Source organism: Aspergillus foveolatus (genome assembly GCF_047715535.1).
Source record: "Aspergillus foveolatus strain CBS 279.81 unplaced genomic scaffold BDW70scaffold_1, whole genome shotgun sequence".
Taxonomy (NCBI): domain Eukaryota; kingdom Fungi; phylum Ascomycota; class Eurotiomycetes; order Eurotiales; family Aspergillaceae; genus Aspergillus; species Aspergillus foveolatus.
Genome location: NW_027396065.1, coordinates 1053776 through 1078469, shown reverse-complemented (window position 1 = coordinate 1078469; position 24694 = coordinate 1053776). Strand labels below are relative to the sequence as shown.

The window sequence follows — 24694 nt, the reverse complement described above, 5'->3', positions numbered from 1 at the left end:
GCAATAGGGGCAACCCACTCACTGAAAGTTAAAGCCCTGGTCTAGAGTGCGTTTTCTCTTTCTAGAACAGCCCCGCGGCCATGGTCGAACGATCTGATAGTTAAATCCGAGCTCGGATTTGGGGTAAGGTAATACGAAGTACCATACTGTGCTCCATACTTGTGCTGCTCCACACTACATCGCCCTGAGAGCCAGAACAACTTTCGTCTCTCGAGTTGCATTTACGAAGCTGAAACAATCCCGAGGCCCATGTTCAAGAATACCTACTCTGTATATACCTTCAAATATGCAAGGATTTTTTGCCGGCGCTAAGTTCCAGGTTAAGGCTTTTTGTTAGATGCAAGCTTCGGTATTCGATAGGACTACCCGCTGGCACCCCCACTCTGTCTGATTAGAGTTTTGCAGCCCCGAACTGAAGAATTGCTTTTCGACTGGGTGCCGGTTGTCATGATGATGGGATTAAGCCGCCCACAACGCACGCTCCGAAAGCGGTGGCACTTTTCTAGGCAATTAGTACTGCCATACATTAATAGTTGCCCTAGATTCAACCTGGCAAGTGACGACGAAGCTGGTTGGGCAATCCAATAAGAAAAACCAGCAAAAGAGACAAAAAAAAGGGTATCAACTAGACGTCTTGCACATAAAGGTTTATATGGACAGTTTAGTGTCTTTAGGTATGTCAATGAAGAGTGTACGTGCGGTTGGACAGATATATCATTATCCGTCAAAAGACCGAGCATTATTAGTTTTATTTTTTGTACTTTATAGCATTCTTCGGACTCATCTTATCAATAGAACGTATTAAGTAGACTATCGATTCTTGACTTCTTTGCCAGGACCGCGGCATCGGCGTTGTTCTCATTGTTGTGTTTATCGGTTCTTTTCAACAAGACAATGAATGAAGATGGTTAAGGCGCCTCTCCGGATCCACCTACGTCATTTACCTGAGATGGTATATGCAGGGGCTGATTTAGTCCGATTGGTGGGTTGCAATCGCTGCTGGTCAAACCTGAAACAGAAAAAGAACAAATCAACAGCGGCACCGTCAGTGGGGCGTGCGTGGTCTTTGGTAAAAGCCTTGTTGTGGCTTTTGCGGGTCTAGAGAGGAGAGTACCACATTTCAGTAGTATCAGGTCATAAAAAAGCAAAATAGAAATGCTCACAAGCGGACTTGAACCGCTGACCTCGTGATTACTAGTCACGCGCTCTACCAACTGAGCTATGCGAGCAGTTGATGAAATTCGTAACTATCTAGTGGTTTATGAGCTATTTCTAACAGACTCGTCTTGACCACGCTCTTAACCTGGCACTTCCCATTCCACAAGAAGTCAAATTTATGCTTCTAGGGTCAACTGAGTCTCGGAGTGGCTATGCGGCTATGCAGGTATGGTTTGGGTATGAAATCTACCAAACTCAGTCAACAGACAAGCGGTAGTAGGTCCATATGTACTCAGAGTAGTTGTTTCTCTACTGTTTGGTACTTCTTGTAACTATATTTATCCAACCACTAGGCGTGGCGTTCGTAAAGCCACGCACTTAATCCTGGTGTCCGGTCTATATTTCCGTAATTGGCAACCTATATTTTACGCAGTAATTCGCCGGTTCAAACTTCCAAGCTCCCATATTATTCTGCTGCCTGAAGGAGGGTAAATATAGCACAACACAGCCGAGTTTCAGCTCCAATATTTGTGCGCAGCGTAGTCTTAAGAGGACAGATTGCTATCATTGCAGTTGTCAACTTTTGATCAAATTGAGGAGTGAGTAAGTATCTATACTTTGTAGATTGATGTTGCACTCTCGAGCAGTCAACCTTGTATTGTATCAGAATACAGAAACCAGGATGGGCGGCGTTAGCACCGGTTTCAGGAGTCCTAGTCCGAGCTTGTATAACCAACCGGGAAACTCAAGGCCGCTGAGTCAGCGGGGGACACGCAAGCCTCTTTTACCTGTTTCTATTCTCACTGTAAATTACCGGTATCGCCGTTCCCCCTGGCGCTCCCCACTACGACCCACCGCCTACCGTTCCCTCGCCCTCTTCAGACCTCACCATCCCAGCGCCCGGCTTAGTTGATCTTCCATCCACCTGTCCCTGTTTGTTTCTCCATCTCCTGCACCGTCCATCTTGTTCCCTTTTATCACTCTATTTATCCGCTTTTTTCTCTCCTCGCTCTCAGTTGATGCCGGCCTGTGTTTGACCCATTGCTCTGCACCTCCAAAACTTCGCTCTCGCTTTTTCCGACTCAACCCCTGTTCGATCACTCGCTTTATCCGTGTACTCCATACGTACAGCCGAATTCCGACCCAACCGTTCCAGAGCCTTGCGTCTTGACTACGAGATCTCGAAATATCATCCAATCTATCTTTCGCAGTCCTAGCGGCACACAGATCATAACATGGCGACGCTCGCGGAAAACCCGGTTGTCGCTCAGACGTCTTATGATCAAGACCTCGACTCGTTCCTCAACCTGGACCAACTGGGCTACACCCCTTCAGAGCCAGCACGATCAAAAATCGGCCTGCCAACGTCGCATCCTGCTCTTCCTAGCTCAGAGTATGTTACCAGCGACGCAAGAAGTTCCAGCTTTGCCTCATCCAGTCAATCACCTGTCGCTTTTCCGGCCCCTAGCCATCAATATGAAGAACACAAGCAACAGACAGGCATTCCACCTGGTGCCTTGGCTCAAGCTATCCCTTTCAACCAAGTGATGCCATTTGGTGCTACAAACTCTGGTTTCGCCGTGAATGGCGACATGTTTCAACCTCAGACTAAGCGCGATGAAGCGCCCCTGGATTTCAACTCCACCCCGACCCGGAACATTTCTGAGATGGACCTCGAGTCAGACAGCATCATGGCTACGGTTCCCGGCTTTTATGTCTCGCAAAATTCAACCAATAACCAATTTGTGGACCCGAACGCTTTGGGAGGACAGGAAGTCGTTCCCATGGGTTCCTCCACACAAGTCGGACGCATGTATCCTGGCATGCACCAGCAAGCTGCCATGGCCAAGGCAGCTCAACAGCAGAGACAGAATGAGCTGCTGCGTCAACAGCAACAACAGCAGCAACAGCAGCAGCAGCAACAACAACAACAACAACAACAACAACAGCAACAGCAACAGCAACAGCCACAAATTCACCACCCACATGCCCCAAATGCATCAGTTGATGAACGTATTTCACGCCTTCTACAGCAGATGAAATCTGCGTCTGTGACGCCCTCAGATTCTTCCCCGTCGCCGTCTGCTGCCCCATTGACAAGAACCAAGAAAGATGAGCAAGATATGGATGAGGATGAGAGGCTTCTCGCCAGTGAGGAAGGAAAGAAACTGAGCAGCAAGGAGCGCCGGCAGCTCCGCAACAAGGTTTCAGCACGTGCTTTTCGATCTCGAAGGAAAGGTGAGTTTTGATTATTTCTTATGGGATGATGCCGGGGTTTGAAAGCTTCGTACTAATCCATCATATAGAATACATCGGACAGCTGGAGAACGAGGTCGCCCAGAAAACCAACGAAGCTCACGAACTGCGCCAGCAGAACCGTGCTCTTTGCGACGAAAATGCTCGTCTCACAGACTTGGTTCGTCAGCTGCTATCGTCCCCCAGCTTCTCGCACTATTTGGATGAGCAGCCGAACGTCAATGGTCTCCCGAGTGCTCAAGTGCCATTGCCTCACCTGCCGCAGCAATCGCAGAACTCAACTATTCCGCAATCCGCGCTTCAGCAATCAAACCCTGTCAAAGAGCAAATTAGCAACCACGGACAGCAAGGATATCAAATGCAACAGCAAAACTCCCAAATGGGAATGATGATGGTTCCGAGCCAGGGGATTGATGTCTCTGCAATGAACATGAACAATGGCGGCTGGAATTCTGGGATCGACTTCAATCCCTCTGTGTTTGCTGTCCTGGAAGTCCCAGAGCCTCCCGTACTAGATTCCGACACTCTTTCTGGTAAATCATCTGGACTCGAAGGGATCAGTTTCACCGACGTTTCTAGCAAAAGGGACGCTTCATTCCTCTCATTCTCCCCCCATGAAGAACAAACGGCTGTGGACGCTGGGGACGTGAACGTTGATGTTGACGAATCCGACCCGGTTCTTGCACTGTTCGCCGACCAGCCACGAAAATCCGTGTCGGCCATCGCACAAGATTCATCCTTTGATGGTATTGAGGTCGGAAAGGTTTCTAAATACGAGCTTGTTGTCGAAAGTGACTTTGAGGCCGCTGCCAGTCGGCTTGCTTACCTCTGCAACAGTATGGAAGATGCCTGGCAACGTGTCTCCATGATGACTGCTCATCTCCAATGATTTACCATATTCTATTCTGTTTCCATTCTCACAATGCCAAAATTATCCTATGGAGCTATTGTTTCTTGTCTAGTGCTTCAATCCTAGGCACATCTACACGTCATGTATACCATCATTTCCCTCGTGGTGTTTCCTTTGTGCATTGATTTCTGAAGTACACAATCTCAGCTGGAGATCGATATTGTTATCGGCTGTTACATTGTTTTCCCCTCCGGAGTTGAGGTTGGTCTGGCGCTTTCTTCTGGGGCTGGTTCTTTAAATTGGTTTTGCAATTGTTAGCGATTGGACCTGGTCAGGCAATGGGATGGCTATAAAGCCAGGGGTAAATTCGACTGGGTGTTTTAATCGTTTGCGTCTGCTATCGTTAATATCAATGGTGATTGTGTCCATTATCCTTGAGTATAATCCTGCTTGTAAATTTGTAGTTTTGTCAGTAGCATAATTGGAAGGACTATCTGATTGGTGTTGAGGTGAAACTATCCGTTTCGGGTAATAAAAAAAGTTGGGCGGCGTTCTTCGCAAGACCTCTTCTTGAGTCTACGGAGTAGCTCATCGCCATTAATCAACCCCCGCAAATCTCCCTACTGCTGCGGATGACAGTTTTGACTCATAACACTTCACATTGATTTTCTTGTTTGTCCACTGCGCACCTGTTTGTGTGACTCATATGACAGCCCCTTAGCTTGCGTCTAGGTTCATCCTCCACCAGCCAAATTGGCTTCCCTTCGGTTACCAGCAAGGCTGCTCAATCAAGCCTCTCGTGGGCCAGCCCTGCTCTTACCTCACTGTGCCGCCGTCCGTCCACTGTTACAAATAAAAGGAGGCCCTCGCGCATACTCTACAGCTCCCGCAGCCTCGATAGTCCGCTCCCTCAAGCCATCTGAGAAAGACGATTCGAAACATTATACGAAGAAGCAAAAGCGATCTTTCGTCTACAATACAGCGCCTGTTCTGGAACCACCCCAAATTCCAAAAGTCGGAATTACGCAAATGAAGTTCTACTATCAGATCTTGACGACGCCGACGGCTGATACCCCAGGCTCGGCGCTTCTCCTGCATTTTCCAGGGAAACGTTATCTTTTCGGTCAAATTGCAGAAGGGTTCCAACGAGCATGTACGGAACGAGGGACAAAGTTGACGGACGTGTCTGATGTTTTCTTGTCGGGTCGGATGGGATGGGATACAACCGGAGGCTTGATTGGCATGATTCTTACGAAGGCCGATGCTCGCGCCAGTTCGAAGGAGGCTCTGGAAGCCCTCGAGCGCGAAAAGGAGGCGAATCGACAGAAGCGAGGGTGGACCAAGAAAGATACGAAACAAACGCCGGCCAACGCAGAGCTCGAAGACCCGCAGCACGACTTGACTGTCCACGGTTCGAAGAATCTTGCTCATACCCTGGCCACTGCCCGGAGGTTTGTCTTCAGGCAAGGTTTGCCCGTGCATACGAAGGAGTATGACGCGGAAAGTGTTGCGAAGAGGCTGCGCACTGATCAAAGCGACCCCTTTGAGGTGCCGACTTTCTCGGATGAAAACATCAAGGTCTGGGCCATGCCTATCAACCCGTCTTCTAGCACACCACGTTCGCAAAGCCCTAAAAAGAGGAGTCTTGACGAATTTCGCGAAGATGTAGGGGGTTTAGTGGAGGTGGACCAGCAATCCAAGGATCAGTTGGTGCGGCAGTCTGTTGTTTCTCATATGTTTGACTCAACTTGGACTCTGGATGCATTGGAGGAAACCCGTCTTGCCGACGTCAAAATGCCAGCGCAAATCTTTGTACGAAATCCGGAGACCAAGGACCTGGACAAGTACACAGGCCCGCTTCCTGGAGGAGCTGAGGAAGTTCCTGAGATGACCGTTCTTGTCCGTAAACCCTGGCCCGGCGCGTCGATCAGCAAGATCCCAACAACTACACCATGCGTTGAGAGTCTATGTTACATCATCAAGAACCACGACCTCCGCGGAAAGTTTGATGCCAAGAAGGCAATCGCTCTGAATGTCAAGCCTGGCCCCGACTTTGGTGCTCTGACAAGAGGTGAAACTGTCAAGGCTACTGATGGAATGATGGTGACACCTGAAATGGTGTTGGAGCCTACAAAGCCCGGCAAAGGGCTAGCAGTAATGGACCTCCCGACTCCGGATTATGTCGAGAGCCTCCTGAACCGGCCCGAATGGAAGTCACCCTCAGTTGCAAGCAATTTGGCAGCTTTCTTTTGGATCCTGGGCCCTGGTGTCGGGGAACACCCTCGGCTTCGGGAATTCGTCGCTTCAATGCCGAACTGCAAACACATCGTCTCGAGCACGGATTATTGCCCGAACTATCTGGCCATGCAAAGTGTTGCCGGGTCGGCCATTCGCATGGCCCGGATAAGGCCTGATAATTACCTAGTCCCTATACACGACAATAACAGTGTTCCACAAACGCAATCTAGTCTGGAAGATCGCATGGCTGTGGATAGCCAAAACCATTCATTCGAACGAGCCGAGCCCGGACTCATCGTCAGCATGGAGCCCGAGTTCAAGATAAACTCAGATGAAGTACCGCGACGACTGAACGCAGGTAGCATCCTGACAAAGATGCCGCAGTCTGCTGTAAGGCGGGCTCGACTTGTTACCAAGAGGCTGCAACATCCGCTGCGCCAGGAGAAGATTCAGCAATTTGTGAGCGACATTCCTGGTGCCGACGCGGAGATCATCACACTCGGAACGGGGTCATCTGCACCTTCAAAATATCGAAATGTCTCCAGCACCCTGGTTTATGTTCCAGGTCGGGGATATTACCTATTTGATTGTGGCGAGGGCACGCTTGGTCAGCTCAAGCGCATGTTCAGTCCTGAGCAGCTACGTGAAGTTCTTCAAAACCTGCGGCTAATCTGGATTAGCCATCTCCATGCGGACCACCACCTTGGTACAGTCTCTGTTATTAAGGCTTGGTACCAGGAAAACTATCCCGGTGGGGTTGCACAGCCGTGCGAGCCTGAAAAGGACATGGGGAAGATCCTGGAGGAGAAGCGTTTGTTCGTCGTATCTGATCTCATGATGATTGAGTGGTTGGAGGAATATGCTGGTGTTGAAGATTTCGGTTTCGCCAAGCTCACGCCGCTATCTGCCTATCTATACAGGACTGGCGACGAAGGGATGAAATGGTCATTCAAATACCGCCACTGCCGTGCCGACGGCTCCTATCGTGGGCGGGAAGTTGAACACATAAAACCCGAACAAAGTGAACTGAAATTCAACTGCAAAGGATCACCAGGAGAGGAGCTAAGCGCCAAGCTTCGCAAAGCCACGGGTTTGTCCGATATTCTAACGGCATACGTCTCCCATTGCCGTGGTGCAATGGCAGTCTCACTCGTCTTCCCCGATGGCTTCAAAGTCTCCTTCTCAGGTGACTGCCGGCCATCGCCTACGTTTGTGACTATTGGACAGGACTCTACCGTCCTTATCCACGAAGCCACATTCAGCGATGACATGGTCGGCTCCGCTCTCGCAAAAAAACATTCCACCGCCCAAGAAGCTATTGAAGTAGGCCGCAAAATGCGCGCCCGCACTATCCTCCTCACCCACTTCAGCCAGCGCTACCAAAAAATCGCCCACTTCGATCAGCCCAAGGAGCTCGTCCAAGACAAGTCAATCACAGCCCATGACTTCAGGGCACACAAAAGTATCAGGCGCAAGCAAGAAAAAGCAGCAGCCGAAGCAGCATCCACAGATATTCCCTTCGAGAACGACATTGATGCGCAGGAGAACATAGCCCTTGATGACCCTGCGGCCTTGAACCCCGACGCCTCGGAGTCGTTAGAACTATCCGAGCCTTCAGAGCTTCCAGAACCCGATGCCCCACCACGTCCCATCGTCCCCATAATCGCAGCATTTGACCACATGCGCGTCCGCGTCCGCGATATGTACACACTCGAACAATATGCCCCTGCCGTTGAGCGCCTCTTCGATATCATCGAGCGCGCCTCCAAAATCGAACAGAACCAAGCGCGAGAACAGCGACGGCGTGAGGTCGAGGAAAACGAGAAACGAAAGGAGTTTAGGCGGGAGAACAAGTTTAAAATAAAGCAGGAGCAGATGAGCCAGGAACAAAGGGAAAAGGCAAAGGCGGAGAAGGAAGCCCGCGCGTCTGGTAGGTCTTCTTCTCAGTCTCGGCCTCAATCTCCTGAGGCCAAGGTCTCCATCTGGGATGCCCCGGAGAGTGAGAGTGGGTGGAGTTCGGATGAGTCTGGAAAGGATGCATAAGCTTAACGCTTGTTGAGGATCTACAGCAGGAACAGGAAGGAGCAGGGGCGGGCCAGTTGGGACTTCTAGCGGATTGGAGATCAAGAAGGTTGGGCAAACGTGCCACTCTTCTGGGCCAGGCCATGTGCCATATATATAGTATTTCGTCTTTCTTCTTACCCTCATACTTTCTGCTCTTGTGAGTTGAAGGTTTGAAGTGCATTTTAGATGCATGATAGAACTCAGACGGTGTACATAGACGTATCCGGACTGTTCATGGAGACCATGCACTTTATACCCTCGGTATTATGGAAGCCAGGTTTTTCTGAGCAATAGAATGTATTGCCATAGCCTGCTTAACATGGACCATACTGTTAGCCATTGGTAATTATGGAATCAATCAAAGTTGCAATCACTAATATATATACATTCTCAGATTAGACTGTGCATGTTAGAGAAATTGTATGTACACACCCTGTAACCCGCGACCTTCTATCACCTGAACGATACTCAGACTAGAAACCGGAAATAGCCTTCTCTTTCTCATCCTTGCCATACAACCCCTCACCCAGATTTTGAACGCATTCGTTTTTCCAATTCTTCGGCGTAAACTTATCAACGATTTCCTTAAACGCCTCCAATGTGCAGAACGTGTCGTCGCCAGGTAAGTGATTCTCTGGCTTCACAGCACAGCCAGGGATGCGCACGACTCGGTCATTGTAGCGAATACGGACGTAATTCTTCTGGAGGGCTTGGCGCGCTGACTCGGGGAGAGATTCAAGAGGCGTGCGAGCGGTCGAAGAGGGAGGGAGGTGAGTCTTGCGTGAGTTTGCAGAAGATGAGCCGGACAAGAAGGAGAAGAGGCCACCGCCTTGCTTGGGCGCCGGAGGTGCGGTATTTGTGCTTTCAGACGTTGAGTTTACGCGAGAGAAGAGTTCAATGGCAATGGAGGAAGTGAAAGGAGGCCATCTGTTATCCAGGGTGCCCAGACTGCCTAGAATGGCGGCGAGAGTGGTGTCATGGCATCCGCTCATGGCGAACTTAATTGCCTTGCCCCTCTCCACAGAGGAACCAGAAGCGGCGGTTTCGCTGCGCCAGCCGCCATCTACGGCAGTGGCAACCATGCGGTCGACGATATCGCCCATCAGAGCTCCGATGCCAAGTTTACGGTACTCCGTGCTTTCGTTATAACCGGTGAACCACTCATCGACGGCTATGTGCTCCATATAAGCTCGGGCCTTGTTATTGTAGAATTCCGAGGGGAGTCTCGTGGCGGGGCCGTGAGCGTCTGTGGCATTGATTGTGTCCTGAATACCAGATAGTCGGGGGTGAGAATCGACAGCCACCCGGGGTGAATTCTCAGGCATCCATTTGCCATAAACGCTGTTGATATAGTCCATTTCTTCGGAGTTGTTCCCTGTTACGGAATATATGTGAGTATATGGTCAGCGTCCGAGCTTGCATACGCACATTTTTGAGCTGCTTTGTCGGCGAAAAGTCTAGCAAGCTGTCTGAACCGACGGCAGCTGCTCTCGTTGGGAAAGAGCGTCTCCTCTGACACAGACCGCGCTACAATCACTGGTGGTTGAAAGTCCTCTGTACGTGCGCTAGCGGGATACATCCCCCAGAATGCCTGTTGAAGAGATTCCAGAGCTCTTGGAATGGTCGTAGCACGGAGATACATGTCCTCTGTGTCGGACTTGATTTTGGGCATGAATCCGAGCTGGTTCACATACAGGTGTCGCAGACGTTGACCGAGCTGGTAGGTCGTCTCACGTCCTTTATCCGTTAATTCGCCGTGCTGACTGTTTGAATCGCAATTAGAATGCGCTAGGATCCGCGTAGACTGCCCCTAGGCGTAACTTGCCATATTCCCTCAATGTCACCACCTGCACCGACAGTCACTATTGTTTGGTCCCTATCGCCGAATGTCTCGAACTTCCTCCGCCACTTGAAGGCGTTCCATGACGAAAGGTCCTCATTGCTCGCAGCCATCTGGACCATGCGGCGGGCAACATTGCAGTAAGGCCAATCTTGGGAAGGAAAAGAGTGGTCAGCGGGAGAAAGCGAAGACGAGAATCGGGATCATCGTATCAATTACATGGTAGCAGTCCTGCCTAGAAGAATAGATTAGCGCAAGTATCACCCACGCCGCAATTGAATTGGGTTCGTACATTCTCAAAGCGCGAAGATACCGGCGTGCGCTCGCCTGAGGGTTGGAGTTAGTGACTCGACTTGTGTAGATTGGCCGTGGAGAGCTTCATCTGTACCATGCCGTAGAAACTGGGAGGGAAGTTAGCAGCGAGACCTCGATTGGGCTATTTCCAGAAGGATAGATCGGCACGTACAACTTGAACTAGCTGGAGCTTTAATTCCTTCGGGTAGAGCTTTTCAATTTCATCTTGGGTGTATGGTCCGCGAGGTATGAGGGTCGTCATTTTGAGGAACAATAGCACCCGGAGTGCCCAGTACAACAGGAGGTGAAGGAGAGAAAGTTCCCAACGATCGGAGACGGACAAAAGACCGGCGGTGATGACGCAGAAGCAGCAGCAGCAATAGCCAATCAGCTGACCCGCACCGGTTACCTGCCCACGCTGTATAAACATCGTACTCCATCGAGGGTCAGTAATCTCTGTGCTGTTCGTCGCTTGTCTACAAGCTTGAATTGCCCCAAGTCCACATGATGCTTGTATCTGGTTACAACTCAGAAAAGCTGGAAAAGTTATGTACATAACCCAGAGCGGACAGCATTAGACGCCAAGCCTTACTTATCCCCGGCTTATCGCCAGAGCGCAACCTCAACTACTACTGTCCACTGCAGCCTTCTTCAAGTTTCTCTCTCCAAGTTTCCACTTTGACCTGCCAGTCGATCTGGACCCTGCGAAAGGAACCCTTTGAACATACAGCTCTACTTCAAAGAATTAGCTCTTCGAAAGACAACTCTCATCGGCCAGGACTTCCTTTCTACCTTCTCCGCACACCGACTCAGCATAGCACAGCCCAGGACCTTTTATGTGTGTCTAGCCAACGGGCATAAGATATATATATACACTCGGAACTACCATTTGTTTTGACTGAACTGCTTTATGCCCAACATGTGTGTCTTGTTCTGAGCTGTGTCGCCAAATTGTTCGCCTGCAGCGAGACACTGAAGTCGGGAGTGCGGGCCACTTCATTACGGAGACATTAAACTGCCTAAATGGGCTTTGGGAGGCTGTTACAATTCCACTAGACGTCTTCGAATTATCAGAACTTAACCTTTATTCTATGGTGCCGCTGCCCGCTCAGTACTTAGCAATCCTGAGCAAGACACTGGTTCTTCCCTTCATCTTCGGCTCGTCTCAGGGTCCTTCCTGGAATACAACATTTCTGGTAAGTACTTAAATCTGATATACTGTATTCTCTATTCGAGGATTGACGCTCAATAAGTGAACCTGGATAGCCATTGAGATCACTGGCTCCGGTGTAAAGTGGACGTCATGGAGGTAAGGAGACGTGATTTCCTTGTGTTATTTGTGCCAATTTATGATATCTGGCATTGCTCTGAGCGGTGTGGGTGCCCTCCCTTATCCTTCTCCAAAACACCAGTCTGGTAGCCACAACGGCAACCCAGTCGCCGCGGAAGACCTGGGAATGCGTTTGCTGGTTTCCTCTCGGCTTACGGGATGGTGTCTGCTGTTAGAGGTGGTACCGGCCATGTACGGCTCGGATGCTCTTTCCTTACAAAAGAGTTTGAGATCGGGGCACTTCTCCAATGGCATCCCGTTGCGTGTAATGCCCACGGCGAGACCTTTACACTGTATCTTTCAGTGGTACCCGGTCTCGATAGATATTTGTTCTCAAACCGCATGATTTTGCAAGAGGGTCTTGCCAGTGACAAAACCAGTACCTAGCTAAAATTTGAGACTTCCTGCAGGTCGCAACCACAGCTTCGGGACAGGCCACGAGGGTCAAATCCAACAAGCCTCATGATTTTAAGCCTCGTCTTCTACTTATGGGACTTCGTCGGTATGATCCTAGTTGGAAGACTATATATGGCCAGAGCTGACACTTCACAGGAGCGGAAAGTCGTCCATTGCTAGCGTTGTCTTCCATAAGATGCCTCCAAACGAAACACTCTTTCTAGAGTCTACCACGCGCATCCAGAAAGATTCCGTCCAGTGAGTGCGTCATGGCTCAGTTCAGTCGATTCTATTAACACGGCCTATAGCTCATTCATGGACTTCCAAGTCTGGGACTTTCCCGGTCAGTTTGAATACCTTGAGTCTTCATTTGATCTTGAAGAGATTTTCGGAAGCCATGGCGCTCTTGTCTGGGTTATCGATGCGCAAGATGACTACCTAGAGTCGGTTACCCGTCTCAACCGGACTATATTGGCCGTCCAGCAGTATTACCCAAATATCAACATCGAAGTGTTCATCCATAAAGTAGACGGGCTGTCAGATGAATTTCGCACAGACACATTCCAAGATATCGTCCAGCTCATTTCTGATGAGCTCAGCGACGCCGGGTACGAAAACGCTCCGGTTCACTACTACTTGACCTCGATTTACGATTATTCGGTCTTCGAAGCTTTCAGCAAAGTGATCCAGAAACTCATCCCTAACCTGTCTACTTTGGAAAACCTGATAAACACCTTATCCAACAATTGCGGCTTTGAGAAGAGTTATCTGTTTGACGTTCTGAGCAAGATTTACATCGCCTCCGATACCCGCCCCGTTGACATGTCGTGTTACGAGATGTGCTCAGATTATATCGACGTGATAGTGGACATCTCCGAGCTCTACTCCTGGGATCACCCTGACCGCAAGCCCAAAGGCGAACAAAACCAGGAAGCTGAAAGCCACGTTGCACTTCATGACGAAACCATGATCCATCTGATGGAAATGAACAAGTATGTTGTGTGTTTTTTTACCTGGCCCTGCCCTTGTTAACCTCTCCAGGTATCTATGCCTTGTTTCCGTCATCCGTAATCCGGAGGCCAAAGAAAAGAAGGGCCTGATTGATATGAACTGTCGCACGTTTCAACAAGCCCTAAACGACGTGTTCTCTCGAAGTTGGGAGCAGGATCCGGAAACTGAGCGCAGCCAGGGTCAAGCGGGCCAAGTGGGTCAAGCACAGCTTGAAGAAGCGCCCACGAACAACTTTTTGTCTTTATGATAGCTATAATAAGAAACTATTCTTCTCGCCTTGTTCATTCGACATGCTGGCTTAATTTGTCTAGTTGGACTTGGTAGTTTCGTCGCTGTAGCGGGTTGATTTGAGCACTAATAAACCCTGCAGACATTATAGCACCGTCTGCTTGTCCAACCCCTCCGATTACAGAGGAGAGTAATAGAAACTTAAGAAGCTACTGTAACTGATCGACCCGCGTATCTGGAAAGCCTAGAAAGCGGAAGAATAAAAATGCTGGAAATTGGAGCTTAAGTCTGGCGGGCCTTACTGTCAGAGTATTTGCCTGAAGCGGAAAAGCGCCGCTCCACCCACCGGACAGGGAACTACCTTCATCCGGGCCTGCTAGAAAAGAAAAGCTGAAAAAAAGTTTCTCTTCACACTTTCCCAAACACGAAGGCACCTTCGTTTTGAGGACATTCTGCTTGCTCATACCATCTTCAAGATCGTAATGCCGATTTTCAGATGCGTATAGCAGTCAGACTCTAGCGACTTTGCGCTTTTCAACTAACCTTATGGTAAGCACCCATCATCTTCTTGAAACCATCTTTCCTTTACCTGGCCCCAATCTCGATGATGAAAAAGTTTTCCACATTCGCAGTTTCCACGCTAGCCGTCGCTAGAACCCAATCTAGACGTGCTCTGTGCGCATGTACTTCCTTGGATGTCTGACGAGATTCGCTATCCACGCATTGCTAGTTTTATCATGAGGATTTATAAGCTTTGCTGACTTTATACAAGATTCTAGGTACACTTTCAGATCGCCGACCGACGGTATTCTACTCTCCAGGCTATCTTTGTTCAAAGAGAAATATTTACCGTCAGACCTGGGATTGGTCTACTCTGATATTTGGTTCGTCGGTACCTGAGATGCCTGTCGGAGACCGAGATATTAGCGTGTTCATTTTCGATGAGCGAACAATATATTGGGTTTTTGAAACTACCTCATACTCGTAGGAATCTTTGTAGAAGAGCCAGTGCTGTGGCTGTAGTATCCCTCAGCATCGTATTGTCCTCCACCCGGCATCGCTTCTATGTTTGGCATCGCTTCTATTTCTTCAACCGCCGAGGTTTACGGAGCCAAACCAACCAAAATTCTGCAGCATTAGGACGATCATTTGAATAGGCCTGTACAAGGCGTCGTTAATAATTATCCTGGTAGACTCGTTAGGCCCGCTATACTGAGCGATCAGTGATCAACCCATACGTTTCAGAACCTTTTAGAAATATCTGTCCTTTCACTGGCGCGCTCGGCAGCCTTATTCTCTCCCACTATTTACCTACCCGCTCTCTTACCAACATTTCAGATGCCAATCTACTCATGATGTCTGAACTCCGCCAGAGAGCCGGTGGCCCCAAGGACGCACCCAGGTCCTCCACTACTACAGCTAAAGACCGCGGTAATGATGCGCAATCCAGAACCCGCAGCGGCATTAGCATCCTCGACATCTTCCGTGTGATACTCACTTTAGCCGTCGTCTCCTGCGGTCTATCATACTATCTCACCGAAACTGTAACATGGGGGTATAACCCCTGGTTCACAAACTGGTCGCAGCTGGTGCGATATGTTGTACGTCTTTTCCCCGTATCTAATTAGCTCATCCATTATCCGCTTACTCGACGTTAACAAACTTATAGAAAGGCCCAATAGCCTTAACACCATCAGAGCTCTCCCTCTACGACGGCACAAACCCCGACAGGCCCATCTATGTTGCCGTGAACGGGACCATTTTCGACGTGTCCGCGAACCCACGCATGTACGGTCCCGGTGGCGGCTATCACTTCTTTGCCGGGCGCGACGCAACCCGCGCGTTTGTAACGGGATGTTTTGCCGAGGATCTCACGGACGATCTTACTGGTGTTGAGGAGATGTTTATACCTATTGATGAGCCGGAGGAATTGGAAAAGTTGAGTAGTGGGGAAAAGAAAAAGAGGCGCGAACAGGATATGCGGAACGCAAAAAAGAGGGTTGAGAAGCAGATTGCGCATTGGGTGGGATTTTTTGGAAAGCATCAGAAGTATTTTGAGGTTGGGAGGGTTGTTAAAGATGGCACGGAGGATGAGATGAAGGGGAAGAGGGACCTTTGCGAGGCGGCAAGGAAACAAAGGCCCAAGAGGGAGAAGAGTACGAGTGCCTGATCTTGGTCTTGATTGAGGTGGAATTTAGGGTGTGTTTGGAAATTGCCTCCTTTACTGGCAGAATATATGTTTATGCGCATTACGTGCTTAGCAAGTAGTCGAACAGATTGATCAGGTTGATTTGATTGAGTCACTGCAATGTACTTGACACGTCCAGTAGCGCGACTTTCCTTCCATAAAAGTGTGGCCGATTAATCGTACCACCAACATCGTTCCCAGCCGAATTCCGGATTTAGAGATATCATTCGTAGCAAAGGTATCATAAGCACCGCGAGAAAAACCATTCGTTAAAAAGCGTTTACTCGGCGGTAACGGCGCGGGCTGTAGATATCAGCATCATATTCACCATGTCAAAGACCGATTCGCGTAACAGGTGACATACTGTAGATGTTCATCTTGGAGTGACCGACAACCTTCTTGATCTGTCCCTTCTCCTCGAGATCAGCGAGGGCCTTGCGGGCCAGGCTGCCGTTGATCTTGAGACGGTCAACTAGAGTGGCGACGGTGATGAGACGGTAGGACTGGACGTCCTTGTTGAGTCTCTCAGCGGTCGCCTTCTCGAGGACGACGGCGTGCTGGGCCTTGTCCTTGACTATAGCGGAAATATGTTAGTTTGGGTATTCATTATCCATTTTCATGTGTAGATGAGTGCGAAAGTCGATCGAATTTTCTAGTTCGTCGGGTGTTGCGAAATCGAGTATTGTTCGGTGTTGGGAGATGGAGATCATTATGAGGACGGAGAAGCATACCCTTGCCCTTGGACCACTTCTTCTTTTGCTTGCCTGCAGGAGCCTATTTCATATATTAGCATCATATTGGGTGAATATATCGTCTGTTCTGAGGAGGGCTGCAGCTTACCATTTTGACTGTCTGTGTGGTTGTTGAGAGCTACGAGACTGAAGCGTCCAGAAGTTGAGCCTAAGTGCAAAATTCGAGTGGGGAGAGGAAGGTCACGTGAGAGTTAACCCTAGCCCTGGGCTGGTCACGGGTCCAGGCTCGGTTACTGAATCTAGCTACTAATGTGATTGGCTGCGAGAACTTTGAAGTTAATGCCTCGAACGTAAGGCAGTAACGTAATTAATAACGGTCACTTATAGAATATTAGACATGCGGCGCAGATAAATAATCTCATCGGTTCGTGTAAGTGCCGTGGCTGCCTGGTAATACCTTTCCACCAAGAGTGTTTAGAGCCTTAAATTCTGCATCATGCTCATCCAGCTCAATAAATCCCAAAACGTAGTCCTCTTGGGAGCCAAACCAGAATCTAGACTTCTGACCTATGTCAGAGGATAACCATCGCACGTCGTATCTCCCACTGTCGTTTCTTGAAATAGGGACTCGAACAATGCACGGCTGTCGGTGCGGGCTCCAAAATCGCACGCCGGGAAGAGCGTTATTTGCAGTAGTAATGAGCATTTGCGTGCTGGAATGGTGCCATATAACCTGTCTAACGGCATGCTCATGAACCAAAACCGAAACAAGAACTGGAGTGCTCTCCAAGTCCCAAACCCAGACAATGTTAGGCCGCGTCTGGTCCACAGTGCTCAGAAGTTTACCATCAAAGCTGAATCCCATCAAGGAAACCCCACGGGGGACACTCGTCGGTTCGGGGACGGTTGAGAATGCAGATGAGCTTGACGACTCAGCGTATTCTAAGCTCATGCCCCCAGCGGCGTAGCGTTCCCGCCATAGGCTAGGAGAGGATTGATCGATTGGGAAGACATGTGAGAGTGTGGACGAGCAAGAGAACTTCGGATGTTAGTAAAAAGACATAAAGCAACACAGTAATTATAAATACCGTTTTCGTTCCAAGTAGGTCCACCGTGCCATCCATCTTACCAACAGCCAAGACTTGCGATAAGCCATCTCCCACAACAGGACTCCATTCAATACCTCTAACTCCTAGATCAATTAATCCATCAGACTCCGGTAAGCCTTTATAGGTCCTAAAGAGCTGCGCGTCGGCAGTAAAGACGAGAACTTTGGTTCCTGCACTTGCAGCTTCCCATACAGCTATCCAGTGCCCATCAGGGCTCCATTTCAGCCCTTGCGCGTCAACCGTCGGAAGCACTTCGCGTCCGATGACCTCATAAGTCAGGGGCTCATGCACGGTCAGCAGGTCACTAGTCTCTGGTTTCAATAAGATCGCGAGCTGCCCTGTCTTCGGCCGATATCCGTAGCCATTCTGATGCGAGAACTTGGGGGACTTTATAATATGACTGCGGCCAGAGTCCAACTCAAAGACAGTAAGCTTGGTGTTGAATGCATGGAAAGCAACAATCTCGTTTTCGTCAGCCCCAAAGTCAATGTTCACGGCGCCTGGTTCGACGTTCTCAATCTCCGCATGCTGCTGCAATGGATATAAATCCCAAATCAGGATACGAGAATCGCTTGCGCAGAACACTCGCCGTGCTTCTGCTGTGTCCTGTTTCCGGGAGAACCTTAGAAATTTGCACCCCGTGTCCTTAACCTTAACAAGCTGTACTTCTTGAAAATCTGATGAAGTAGAATTGAGATGAATAAGAAGGTCCTTTCCATTCAAGTGTGCGGCGTATTCACCGTCTTGGGATAGCGCAATTGAGGAAGAAGCTGTACCGTAGTTAGCGCATGCTAACCAGACAAATCAACAAACACCATGGACTCACGAGAACCAGCAGTGTCAATTGACGAGGTTGGAGTCAGACATAATCGTGACATTTTCGGGGGACGCACTCACGCGCCATAAGAGTTCTTGCCCTGTAGGTGTCTATAAAGACATATTCAACATGGCGAAGAATATGAAGTAGCATGCCCTATCCTAAAACGGGGTGCGGAGGCGACGGAGTAAATAGAGCTTGCCAAGTCTCTTATCGATAAGATAAAAGCAATATCATTCTTCCGTTCCGTGATTTTGTCGCTAAAAAAAGTCGCCCATGGCGAATACTCCGTCGAAGGCATAGAAAAAGGTTCTCCTGTCATTGATTGAAACATCGGTCTCATATATATCGTGGCCACGATAGGTTTTATACGACTTTTGACCCCAAATTTGGGGCGATATTTTCTCACTTTAACGCGCCCCTACTCCGCCGAAATGGCCATTTCGGAGACCATCCCCGCCATATCGAATGGCGTAGCGCAAATCGCACCGGAGAAGCTGGAGCCAGTAACTAGAAAAAAACTCCACGGGCGAGCATTCTATGAGAGCATAGGCTCACCGAAATATATCGTTGCGCCTATGGTTGACCGGTCCGAATTCGTAGGTGTAGCTCATCTTGATCCCTGCGCGCTAAGTGTCTAATCAATGATTACTACTCCCAGGCATGGCGCATGCTCACCCGTTCCTTTATGACACCCGAAGAGTCCAAGTCCGTTCTCGCCTACAGTCCTATGTATCATGCGCGTCTCTTTGAGGAGCATGCTGGCTACCGCGCAAAGGCCTTCCACCCGACTCGCGCCTGGGGCGACACCAAATGCAAAGGCGATGACTCTCCATACCTTGACGGAAACCCAGCGATTGACCGGCCGCTATTTGTGCAGTTCTGCGCCAATGATCCTGATGACTTCCTTAACGCCGCGCGCCATGTGGCGCCTTATTGCGACGCCGTTGATTTGAACCTGGGTTGTCCGCAAGGCATTGCAAGGCGAGGCCACTATGGTGCTTTCCTGCAGGAGGACTGGGACTTGATCTACAGATTGATCAACAAGCTTCACATGGAACTCCCAGTCCCGGTTACGGCGAAGTTTAGAATCCAAGAATCGAAGGAGAAGACTTTGGAGTATGCCAAGATGATACTCTCCGCAGGCGCAAGCATAATCACTCTCCATGGACGGACAAGAGAGCAAAAAGGTCATAATACCGGGCTGGCTGACTGGAGTTATATTCGGTATCTACGAGATAACCTACCCCCGGACACTGTTATCTTTGCGAATGGAAACAACCTGAATCACGACGATTTGGCACGCTGCCTCGAGGTAACCGGCGCGGATGGTGTGATGAGCGCCGAAGGAAACTTGTCGGATCCTTCTATCTTTGCTAAACCTCCTCCAGTCGGCAGCGAAGGGAGAGAATACTGGCGAGGCAGAGACGGAAAAGGAGGATACCGCATCGATGCAGTATTCCGACGGTACTTAGACATCATTTACAAATACGTCCTTGAACAGCCCGTCCCGGAACGAAAACCTCTGTACATCCCGTCCGACCCAGAGGAAGAAGCGCTACTACAAGCAAGCACTACTACCAACACAGCAGCACCGGCAGCCGAAGTCGAAGCCCATGGAGGAGAAGAGGAAGAAGAAGAAGAGGGACCGCCCAAGAAGAAACAGAAGAAACAAAAGGTCCCCCACAAATTTCGCCACGGGAACCCCAACAGCCCCTCTACGAAATTCATGCAAGCGCATCTCTTCCAGCTCTTCCGCCCTTTGATTGCCACGCACACAAACGTTCGCGATGCGCTCGCCCGATCCTCACCGTCCGACATGTCAACCTTCGAGCACACACTCTCCATTCTTGAGGAAGAAGTCAAGAAGGGGCTTAAAGAGTACGAGCAGTTTCCTGAGCGCTTTGAGCATAAGCCCGATCCGAGCTTGACCGGGTCAAAAGCGACGATTGCGGAATATGGAAGGCCGTTTTGGGTCTGTCAGCCGCATATTCGGCCAACGCCGGAGGAGGCGATGGAGGTTGGGGCATTGCAAGTTAAGAAGGGAGAGAAGCAGAAGAAGGCTGAGGTTGAGAATGAGCAGGTTAAAGCAAATGATAAGATGGAGGCTGTTACTTCGGTTCAGACTGTGGAAGCGGCCGATACACCGACAACGGCAGCGAAGGATGCGTTGCTGAGTGGTTAAAGCATCAGAGCTTGTTAAGAACGTTTACAACATGTACATACTCCGATAGACCACGCGTTTATACTGATGCATAGCGCCCAAGCCAATGATAAATGATTTTCTACCCACAACCCAATGTTACACCTATACAGTCAACAAACATACCAAAGGCGGCATACAAGAGCCTCAATCATAATAAAAAAATCCACACGACTGGTATCACGAGTACAAGCAAAGAACATGCCATGCCCTAGAGGAACCCCAACACCCAACACCCAACACCCAGAACAAAGCCAGCCATATTTCCAAAGTAAATAATCAACACCTAAAAGTCCATAGCAAGCTGCGGTCCCATTTTCTCAAGATCCTCAACCTAACATATCAATGTCAGCACAAGACTACCAAACAATGGCACTCGTTAAGAAGCAGAGAAGATGATAAAAGAAAATAAATGGACAACAAACCTCCAGAAACCCGTCCGCAATCCCACCCCCACCACCCGCAACCCCTTGTGCCTCGGCCCTCTCGAAAGCCGCCCTAGCAACAGCCTCCCTCACAAAGACATCGATATACTTCGCAACAACGGCATTCGCATCCTTCGCAATCTTCGTCTTCTCGCTCCGGAAATGATGGTGCAACAGCCTCGTTAACAGTTTCGGCGGGATGAGTGGGTCCGATGAGAGGACGTCTTCGTGCTCGGGTTTAGCGTGTGTGATTTCAGCGAGAATGTAGTTTGCTTCACTCTCGTCGTCTGAGGCCGAAGCGGGTGAGGCTCGGCTTGAATCATCTGATGCGGAGGAAGCGGAGTCGGTGCCTGAGTTTGTAGGACTCGGGGAAGGCGATGGCCTTCGGCGGGAAGTGGTGGCTCTTGCGGGTTTATTATTCGAGAAAAAGGTGGTAGCCGTGTTAGTGTTTTTGGTCTTTGTTGGTTTGGTGGCTTTGGATGGGCCAGCTGTCAATGCTGACACGGCGGATCCTGACGCTCTACTTGGTGGTTTGAACGGAAGTGTACGGCGCTTCTGGGGAGCTTGGCGTTCAACAGGCATGGTTCTGGGCTCAATTTGTTTCTTTCTCTTGCTCTGGAGTTGGTAGGTGTAAAAGAGGTGTTGGTGGTTGGATCGGCGCGCATCGCGACTCCCAGGCGCGTGGTCAGGTGACTTACGTACACCACTTTCCTTCTCCTACGAAGTACTTGGGCACTCTGGTTCAATAAAGAGGACGTTGGCGGAATAGGAAATTAATCGCATCATCTCTACATAAAATATACTCAAAGAGTTGCTAGAGGGCATGTCTGCTTAAATCTTACCGAGAACCCTGGCACTCTACTTCTCCCCAGGCGGACGAACAACAATAACTTCCAATCCCGAATCCTCCAAAATCCTCCTCGTAAGCGCCCAATCCACTCCAAAAAGTCCCGAGTTGAACCGACAAGCTCTCAGGCCCTTAATATGAGCATCGTCTTCGTTGGACCACTTTCGCTTCAGCTCATCAAGCTGATCCTTCAAATCCGCAATCGCCAGCTCCGTATTTTGCAGAATGATATCGACGCCGCTCACATTGCGTCCATATCCACGCGAAGTAAAGAGGCAGATGACCCAGTGCTTTTTGCCTCCCGGCTTTTCGTAGTCCCGTTTCTGGGGCGGGATAATTAATGTAGACCCCTCTGGAAGTCGGATGTTGCGGGGGTGAATCTGGCTACCTTCAACAACAGTATCTGGTGGGTTGATGTTGCGATAATGAGGCTTTTGGAGGTACACATGGCAGTGAGATTCGTAGATCTCGTATGCCGCAGGGTACTGCGTAAGAGTGAAACTGTTAGCTTCGTGGCTTCCTCCAGGTCGGTGTAAGGATGGAATACCTACTTTTTTGCGAAAGGCCCCTGCGATTCCTGCACCCCATGACCCGAGGCAGTTGCAAGCGTCTGCGCAAGACGGCGGTTAGTTTTGGCATTTGTCACAGTGTGGCTCTACCTGCGAGTACGACAACTTACGTATCAAAGCTGTGCCATCGGGAGCATCAAAAAGGTCACCTTCCACTTCTATTATCTTGCTGGGAATGGTGTCTGTATCCATTATGGTATTTTGTCCCACTAAAGTGTGCAGGTTTTTGCCGGGGCGAAGTTGCGAGGAAATAGATCCTGGTGGATGCTCTGCGGGTGGTTGATGTGCCGTATTGCGGTGTATGGAAGCGCGACAAGGATCGTGCGCAGCAAAGAAAGGTTAAGCCTGCAAATTAATAGTTAACAACAATGCTCCGGATGAGGTTGGTGAAAGATATGCTCTATCGCCGGCTTACGGTATCTTCGGATTGTACTGAGTAGTTGACTCATCGTCAAGCTATATTTCGGCTTTCCTGGGCCATTTACCTGGTATATCTAGAGATCTTTCTGCCTAGCTGGTTGCTTATGAATTTATGTTTTATGTTGAGATACCACTCCTTAGAGCTCACATAAATAGAACTCGATATAACTTCGCGTATGTACGTATGTTTTCCCTTGCCTTCTTTACCTACTGCTTTGTTTACATCTAGTCTGTAGTTTATGTTCGTACAGTAGACCAAGCACTTGCAGGTTTATCATTCTTTAGCAGCTCTAATACCAATGGCTATCTCAAAGGAGACCAAAGTCCGTAATAATCGAGATAACTATACAATGTATACAGTAGGCAGGATAGTTGCCTCCAGCACCGGAAAATTGGCCAAACAACTTGCATTTACCAACTTCAAATCCGAGGACGAGTCTTTCGGATCATGGCCAATACACTGGGTTGATTTCAATCGAGCCTTGAGACTTTCCAAGAGGCTTGTTCCAACCTGGGCTACAAGATATGGGTGTCCCAGGGATCAACATCCTATTCCCGAGTCCGCGTTGGAATGCTCCGAGGGTTCAGTCAACAGGCGGGAACCGAAAAGCCGCAGTGTCCTAGATTTTCTAGGTCTTACAGAGCCTTCATCGGCGGATGTATTGGTACCTTCAGACTCTGAAATTGCGGTTGGTTTTGCCTCATGCACATCGCTTCCAGCGGCCCATGAAGATGTTGTGGCGACAGACAGAGGCGCACTCGCACCACTGCTGGACTTCTTCCTCCTACTCAGGGATCGAGAAAGAGACTTGAAGATTCCAGACTCCCGGCCACGGCCATGAGTATCGCTTTGTAAACGGGCTACCTCACCCATCATCGTAGTATTGTTAGTCGCCATGTTCTCTTCTGCAACTGGAATGTACAGGATGATTCCCCGGGAGGGCTGGATGTGTAGAATGTCGTGAAGCGCCGCTTGAATGAGTATGGTGCTGCGGAGGTTCGTGATCGGGGCAATGAGATACGGCAGGGCGAAGACTTTCATGGAATACGCTGGCTCTGTCGAGTTGCCGAATCGCAGCGACGGAATCACTTGCATGCTGACGAACATGAAGGACTCGGATCTCTGGTAGATTTGCGCCATTCGTGTAGTTATTCTCGAGATAACAGCCTCCTCGTCCTTGACCTGCATGCTGAATCAGCTTGGGGCCGTCATAGTTGACATGGCCGACTTACGCTGACGTTTGCCAAGACTTCGATCACGACAAGAGAATCCTGCCCTATTCGTGCAACCGGCGGTACAAAAGAGACACGGGAGTTGAATGAATCTTCAAAGAATTGGGTCTTTGGTGGACTCTCGCCGCTGATAACTTTCTGTGCCGTGCGTGGCGCTGGAACATCCTTGTGGTCATGGGCCGTTGACTTGGTGACTGGTCCCTCGTCCTCTTCATCCATATCTTCAAAGAACATGGACGGCTTGACTGGAGCTCTGTCCAGCTTATTCCGCTTAAGCGTTGCCTCGGAGACTTCTGGTGACGCCATCGCATGAAACGACATTGGCGACTGGAGGACCGGGATACCGGGAGAAAGGTCTGAGGAGGAGGCCGACGAGAAGTTCTGACGCCTTCTTAGCAGCGAGAAATCGATCCGATGGCGCCTCTGAGGCATTTTGCGTCTCGAGGAACGAGGTGAAAGCGCTACAGGAAAGGATAGCTAAGAAATAGTTCACGATTTGATTGCCTGGCGGCGTTCGATCTGAAGT

At 49.6% G+C, this 24694-nt stretch overlaps 11 protein-coding genes and 1 non-coding gene across 12 annotated transcripts; 5 read left to right on the top strand and 7 right to left on the bottom strand.

Annotated features, from left to right (window-relative positions):
• Positions 1 to 1156: 1156 nt before the first annotated feature.
• On the bottom strand, positions 1157 to 1229 carry BDW70DRAFT_t5. Its single transcript has one exon. It is a non-coding gene; the product is annotated as a tRNA-Thr (tRNA).
• Positions 1230 to 2035: 806 nt separating this feature from the next.
• Positions 2036 to 4697, top strand: BDW70DRAFT_126100 (bZIP transcription factor). Its single transcript, XM_073735033.1, has 2 exons — positions 2036 to 3396; positions 3465 to 4697. The coding sequence occupies exons 1-2, from the start codon at positions 2394 to 2396 to the stop codon at positions 4301 to 4303; spliced, it is 1842 nt and encodes a 613-aa protein (XP_073601307.1). The 5' UTR covers positions 2036 to 2393; the 3' UTR covers positions 4304 to 4697.
• Positions 4698 to 5293: 596 nt separating this feature from the next.
• On the top strand, positions 5294 to 8545 carry BDW70DRAFT_155163 (ribonuclease Z; the record flags this gene model as incomplete). Its single annotated transcript, XM_073739996.1, has 1 exon — positions 5294 to 8545. The coding sequence occupies one exon, from the start codon at positions 5294 to 5296 to the stop codon at positions 8543 to 8545; it is 3252 nt and encodes a 1083-aa protein (XP_073601306.1).
• Positions 8546 to 8924: 379 nt separating this feature from the next.
• BDW70DRAFT_126094 (putative acid phosphatase) lies at positions 8925 to 11015 on the bottom strand. Its single transcript, XM_073735031.1, has 7 exons — positions 10873 to 11015; positions 10795 to 10807; positions 10699 to 10733; positions 10626 to 10641; positions 10392 to 10557; positions 9995 to 10329; positions 8925 to 9941 (listed from the first exon to the last, which is right to left on the bottom strand). The coding sequence occupies exons 1-7, from the start codon at positions 10960 to 10962 to the stop codon at positions 9040 to 9042; spliced, it is 1557 nt and encodes a 518-aa protein (XP_073601305.1). The 5' UTR covers positions 10963 to 11015; the 3' UTR covers positions 8925 to 9039.
• A 1111-nt stretch (positions 11016 to 12126) lies between these two features.
• Positions 12127 to 13694, top strand: BDW70DRAFT_126091 (GTR/RAG family Ras-related GTP-binding protein). Its single transcript, XM_073735030.1, has 4 exons — positions 12127 to 12532; positions 12583 to 12684; positions 12735 to 13418; positions 13468 to 13694. Exons 1-4 carry the CDS (start codon positions 12519 to 12521, stop codon positions 13682 to 13684), a joined length of 1017 nt encoding a protein of 338 aa, XP_073601304.1. The 5' UTR covers positions 12127 to 12518; the 3' UTR covers positions 13685 to 13694.
• Positions 13695 to 14927: 1233 nt separating this feature from the next.
• On the top strand, positions 14928 to 15926 carry BDW70DRAFT_126088 (putative heme/steroid binding domain protein). Its single transcript, XM_073735029.1, has 3 exons — positions 14928 to 15266; positions 15335 to 15573; positions 15637 to 15926. Exons 1-3 carry the CDS (start codon positions 15018 to 15020, stop codon positions 15833 to 15835), a joined length of 687 nt encoding a protein of 228 aa, XP_073601303.1. The 5' UTR covers positions 14928 to 15017; the 3' UTR covers positions 15836 to 15926.
• On the bottom strand, positions 15927 to 16849 carry BDW70DRAFT_126086 (40S ribosomal protein eS25). The gene is made up of 4 exons (XM_073735028.1): positions 16694 to 16849; positions 16585 to 16627; positions 16218 to 16427; positions 15927 to 16156 (listed from the first exon to the last, which is right to left on the bottom strand). Exons 1-4 carry the CDS (start codon positions 16694 to 16696, stop codon positions 16134 to 16136), a joined length of 279 nt encoding a protein of 92 aa, XP_073601302.1. The 5' UTR covers positions 16697 to 16849; the 3' UTR covers positions 15927 to 16133.
• Positions 16850 to 16874: 25 nt separating this feature from the next.
• BDW70DRAFT_126085 (WD40 repeat domain-containing protein) lies at positions 16875 to 18622 on the bottom strand. The gene is made up of 3 exons (XM_073735027.1): positions 18481 to 18622; positions 17634 to 18424; positions 16875 to 17584 (listed from the first exon to the last, which is right to left on the bottom strand). The coding sequence occupies exons 1-3, from the start codon at positions 18530 to 18532 to the stop codon at positions 16964 to 16966; spliced, it is 1464 nt and encodes a 487-aa protein (XP_073601301.1). The 5' UTR covers positions 18533 to 18622; the 3' UTR covers positions 16875 to 16963.
• A 225-nt stretch (positions 18623 to 18847) lies between these two features.
• BDW70DRAFT_126084 (tRNA-dihydrouridine synthase family protein) lies at positions 18848 to 20666 on the top strand. The gene is made up of 2 exons (XM_073735026.1): positions 18848 to 19070; positions 19133 to 20666. Exons 1-2 carry the CDS (start codon positions 18906 to 18908, stop codon positions 20654 to 20656), a joined length of 1689 nt encoding a protein of 562 aa, XP_073601300.1. The 5' UTR covers positions 18848 to 18905; the 3' UTR covers positions 20657 to 20666.
• Positions 20667 to 20760: 94 nt separating this feature from the next.
• Positions 20761 to 21711, bottom strand: BDW70DRAFT_126082 (CENP-X/MHF2 family protein). The gene is made up of 2 exons (XM_073735025.1): positions 21100 to 21711; positions 20761 to 21008 (listed from the first exon to the last, which is right to left on the bottom strand). Exons 1-2 carry the CDS (start codon positions 21679 to 21681, stop codon positions 20961 to 20963), a joined length of 630 nt encoding a protein of 209 aa, XP_073601299.1. The 5' UTR covers positions 21682 to 21711; the 3' UTR covers positions 20761 to 20960.
• Positions 21712 to 21867: 156 nt separating this feature from the next.
• Positions 21868 to 22872, bottom strand: BDW70DRAFT_126080 (uncharacterized protein). The gene is made up of 3 exons (XM_073735024.1): positions 22626 to 22872; positions 22498 to 22556; positions 21868 to 22431 (listed from the first exon to the last, which is right to left on the bottom strand). Exons 1-3 carry the CDS (start codon positions 22705 to 22707, stop codon positions 21958 to 21960), a joined length of 615 nt encoding a protein of 204 aa, XP_073601298.1. The 5' UTR covers positions 22708 to 22872; the 3' UTR covers positions 21868 to 21957.
• Positions 22873 to 23188: 316 nt separating this feature from the next.
• On the bottom strand, positions 23189 to 24688 carry BDW70DRAFT_4490 (MIF domain protein). The gene is made up of 2 exons (XM_073744031.1): positions 24169 to 24688; positions 23189 to 24118 (listed from the first exon to the last, which is right to left on the bottom strand). Exons 1-2 carry the CDS (start codon positions 24598 to 24600, stop codon positions 23477 to 23479), a joined length of 1074 nt encoding a protein of 357 aa, XP_073601297.1. The 5' UTR covers positions 24601 to 24688; the 3' UTR covers positions 23189 to 23476.
• Positions 24689 to 24694: the final 6 nt, after the last annotated feature.

Excerpts from the sequence above, each read along its gene's own strand:
- BDW70DRAFT_126100 (XM_073735033.1), top strand. The coding sequence starts at position 2,394 with ATGGCGACGCTCGCGGAAAACCCGGTTGTCGCTCAGACGTCTTATGAT. Across the intron at positions 3,397-3,464 it reads TTTTCGATCTCGAAGGAAAG|AATACATCGGACAGCTGGAG; the intron begins GTGAGTTTTGAT and ends TCCATCATATAG.
- BDW70DRAFT_126094 (XM_073735031.1), bottom strand. The coding sequence starts at position 10,962 with ATGACGACCCTCATACCTCGCGGACCATACACCCAAGATGAAATTGAA. Across the intron at positions 10,330-10,391 it reads GGTGACATTGAGGGAATATG|TCAGCACGGCGAATTAACGG; the intron begins GCAAGTTACGCC and ends CGATTCAAACAG. Across the intron at positions 9,942-9,994 it reads CGACAAAGCAGCTCAAAAAT|GGAACAACTCCGAAGAAATG; the intron begins GTGCGTATGCAA and ends ATTCCGTAACAG.
- BDW70DRAFT_126091 (XM_073735030.1), top strand. Across the intron at positions 12,685-12,734 it reads ATCCAGAAAGATTCCGTCCA|CTCATTCATGGACTTCCAAG; the intron begins GTGAGTGCGTCA and ends CACGGCCTATAG. Across the intron at positions 13,419-13,467 it reads CATCTGATGGAAATGAACAA|GTATCTATGCCTTGTTTCCG; the intron begins GTATGTTGTGTG and ends TAACCTCTCCAG.
- BDW70DRAFT_126088 (XM_073735029.1), top strand. The coding sequence starts at position 15,018 with ATGATGTCTGAACTCCGCCAGAGAGCCGGTGGCCCCAAGGACGCACCC. Across the intron at positions 15,267-15,334 it reads CGCAGCTGGTGCGATATGTT|AAAGGCCCAATAGCCTTAAC; the intron begins GTACGTCTTTTC and ends ACAAACTTATAG. Across the intron at positions 15,574-15,636 it reads GGTGTTGAGGAGATGTTTAT|ACAGGATATGCGGAACGCAA; the intron begins ACCTATTGATGA and ends AAAGAGGCGCGA.
- BDW70DRAFT_126086 (XM_073735028.1), bottom strand. Across the intron at positions 16,428-16,584 it reads GAAGTGGTCCAAGGGCAAGG|TCAAGGACAAGGCCCAGCAC; the intron begins GTATGCTTCTCC and ends TTTCCGCTATAG. Across the intron at positions 16,157-16,217 it reads CTCCAAGATGAACATCTACA|CCCGCGCCGTTACCGCCGAG; the intron begins GTATGTCACCTG and ends TGATATCTACAG.
- BDW70DRAFT_126085 (XM_073735027.1), bottom strand. The coding sequence starts at position 18,532 with ATGTCACGATTATGTCTGACTCCAACCTCGTCAATTGACACTGCTGGT. Across the intron at positions 18,425-18,480 it reads AATTGACACTGCTGGTTCTC|CTTCTTCCTCAATTGCGCTA; the intron begins GTGAGTCCATGG and ends ACTACGGTACAG. Across the intron at positions 17,585-17,633 it reads ACCTACTTGGAACGAAAACG|TTCTCTTGCTCGTCCACACT; the intron begins GTATTTATAATT and ends TAACATCCGAAG.
- BDW70DRAFT_126084 (XM_073735026.1), top strand. The coding sequence starts at position 18,906 with ATGGCCATTTCGGAGACCATCCCCGCCATATCGAATGGCGTAGCGCAA. Across the intron at positions 19,071-19,132 it reads TGGTTGACCGGTCCGAATTC|GCATGGCGCATGCTCACCCG; the intron begins GTAGGTGTAGCT and ends TACTACTCCCAG.
- BDW70DRAFT_126082 (XM_073735025.1), bottom strand. The coding sequence starts at position 21,681 with ATGCCTGTTGAACGCCAAGCTCCCCAGAAGCGCCGTACACTTCCGTTC. Across the intron at positions 21,009-21,099 it reads TTGCGGACGGGTTTCTGGAG|GTTGAGGATCTTGAGAAAAT; the intron begins GTTTGTTGTCCA and ends TTGATATGTTAG.
- BDW70DRAFT_126080 (XM_073735024.1), bottom strand. The coding sequence starts at position 22,707 with ATGGATACAGACACCATTCCCAGCAAGATAATAGAAGTGGAAGGTGAC. Across the intron at positions 22,557-22,625 it reads CGATGGCACAGCTTTGATAC|ACGCTTGCAACTGCCTCGGG; the intron begins GTAAGTTGTCGT and ends CGTCTTGCGCAG. Across the intron at positions 22,432-22,497 it reads CAGGGGCCTTTCGCAAAAAA|TACCCTGCGGCATACGAGAT; the intron begins GTAGGTATTCCA and ends ACTCTTACGCAG.
- BDW70DRAFT_4490 (XM_073744031.1), bottom strand. The coding sequence starts at position 24,600 with ATGCCTCAGAGGCGCCATCGGATCGATTTCTCGCTGCTAAGAAGGCGT. Across the intron at positions 24,119-24,168 it reads AAGTCTTGGCAAACGTCAGC|GTCAAGGACGAGGAGGCTGT; the intron begins GTAAGTCGGCCA and ends TTCAGCATGCAG.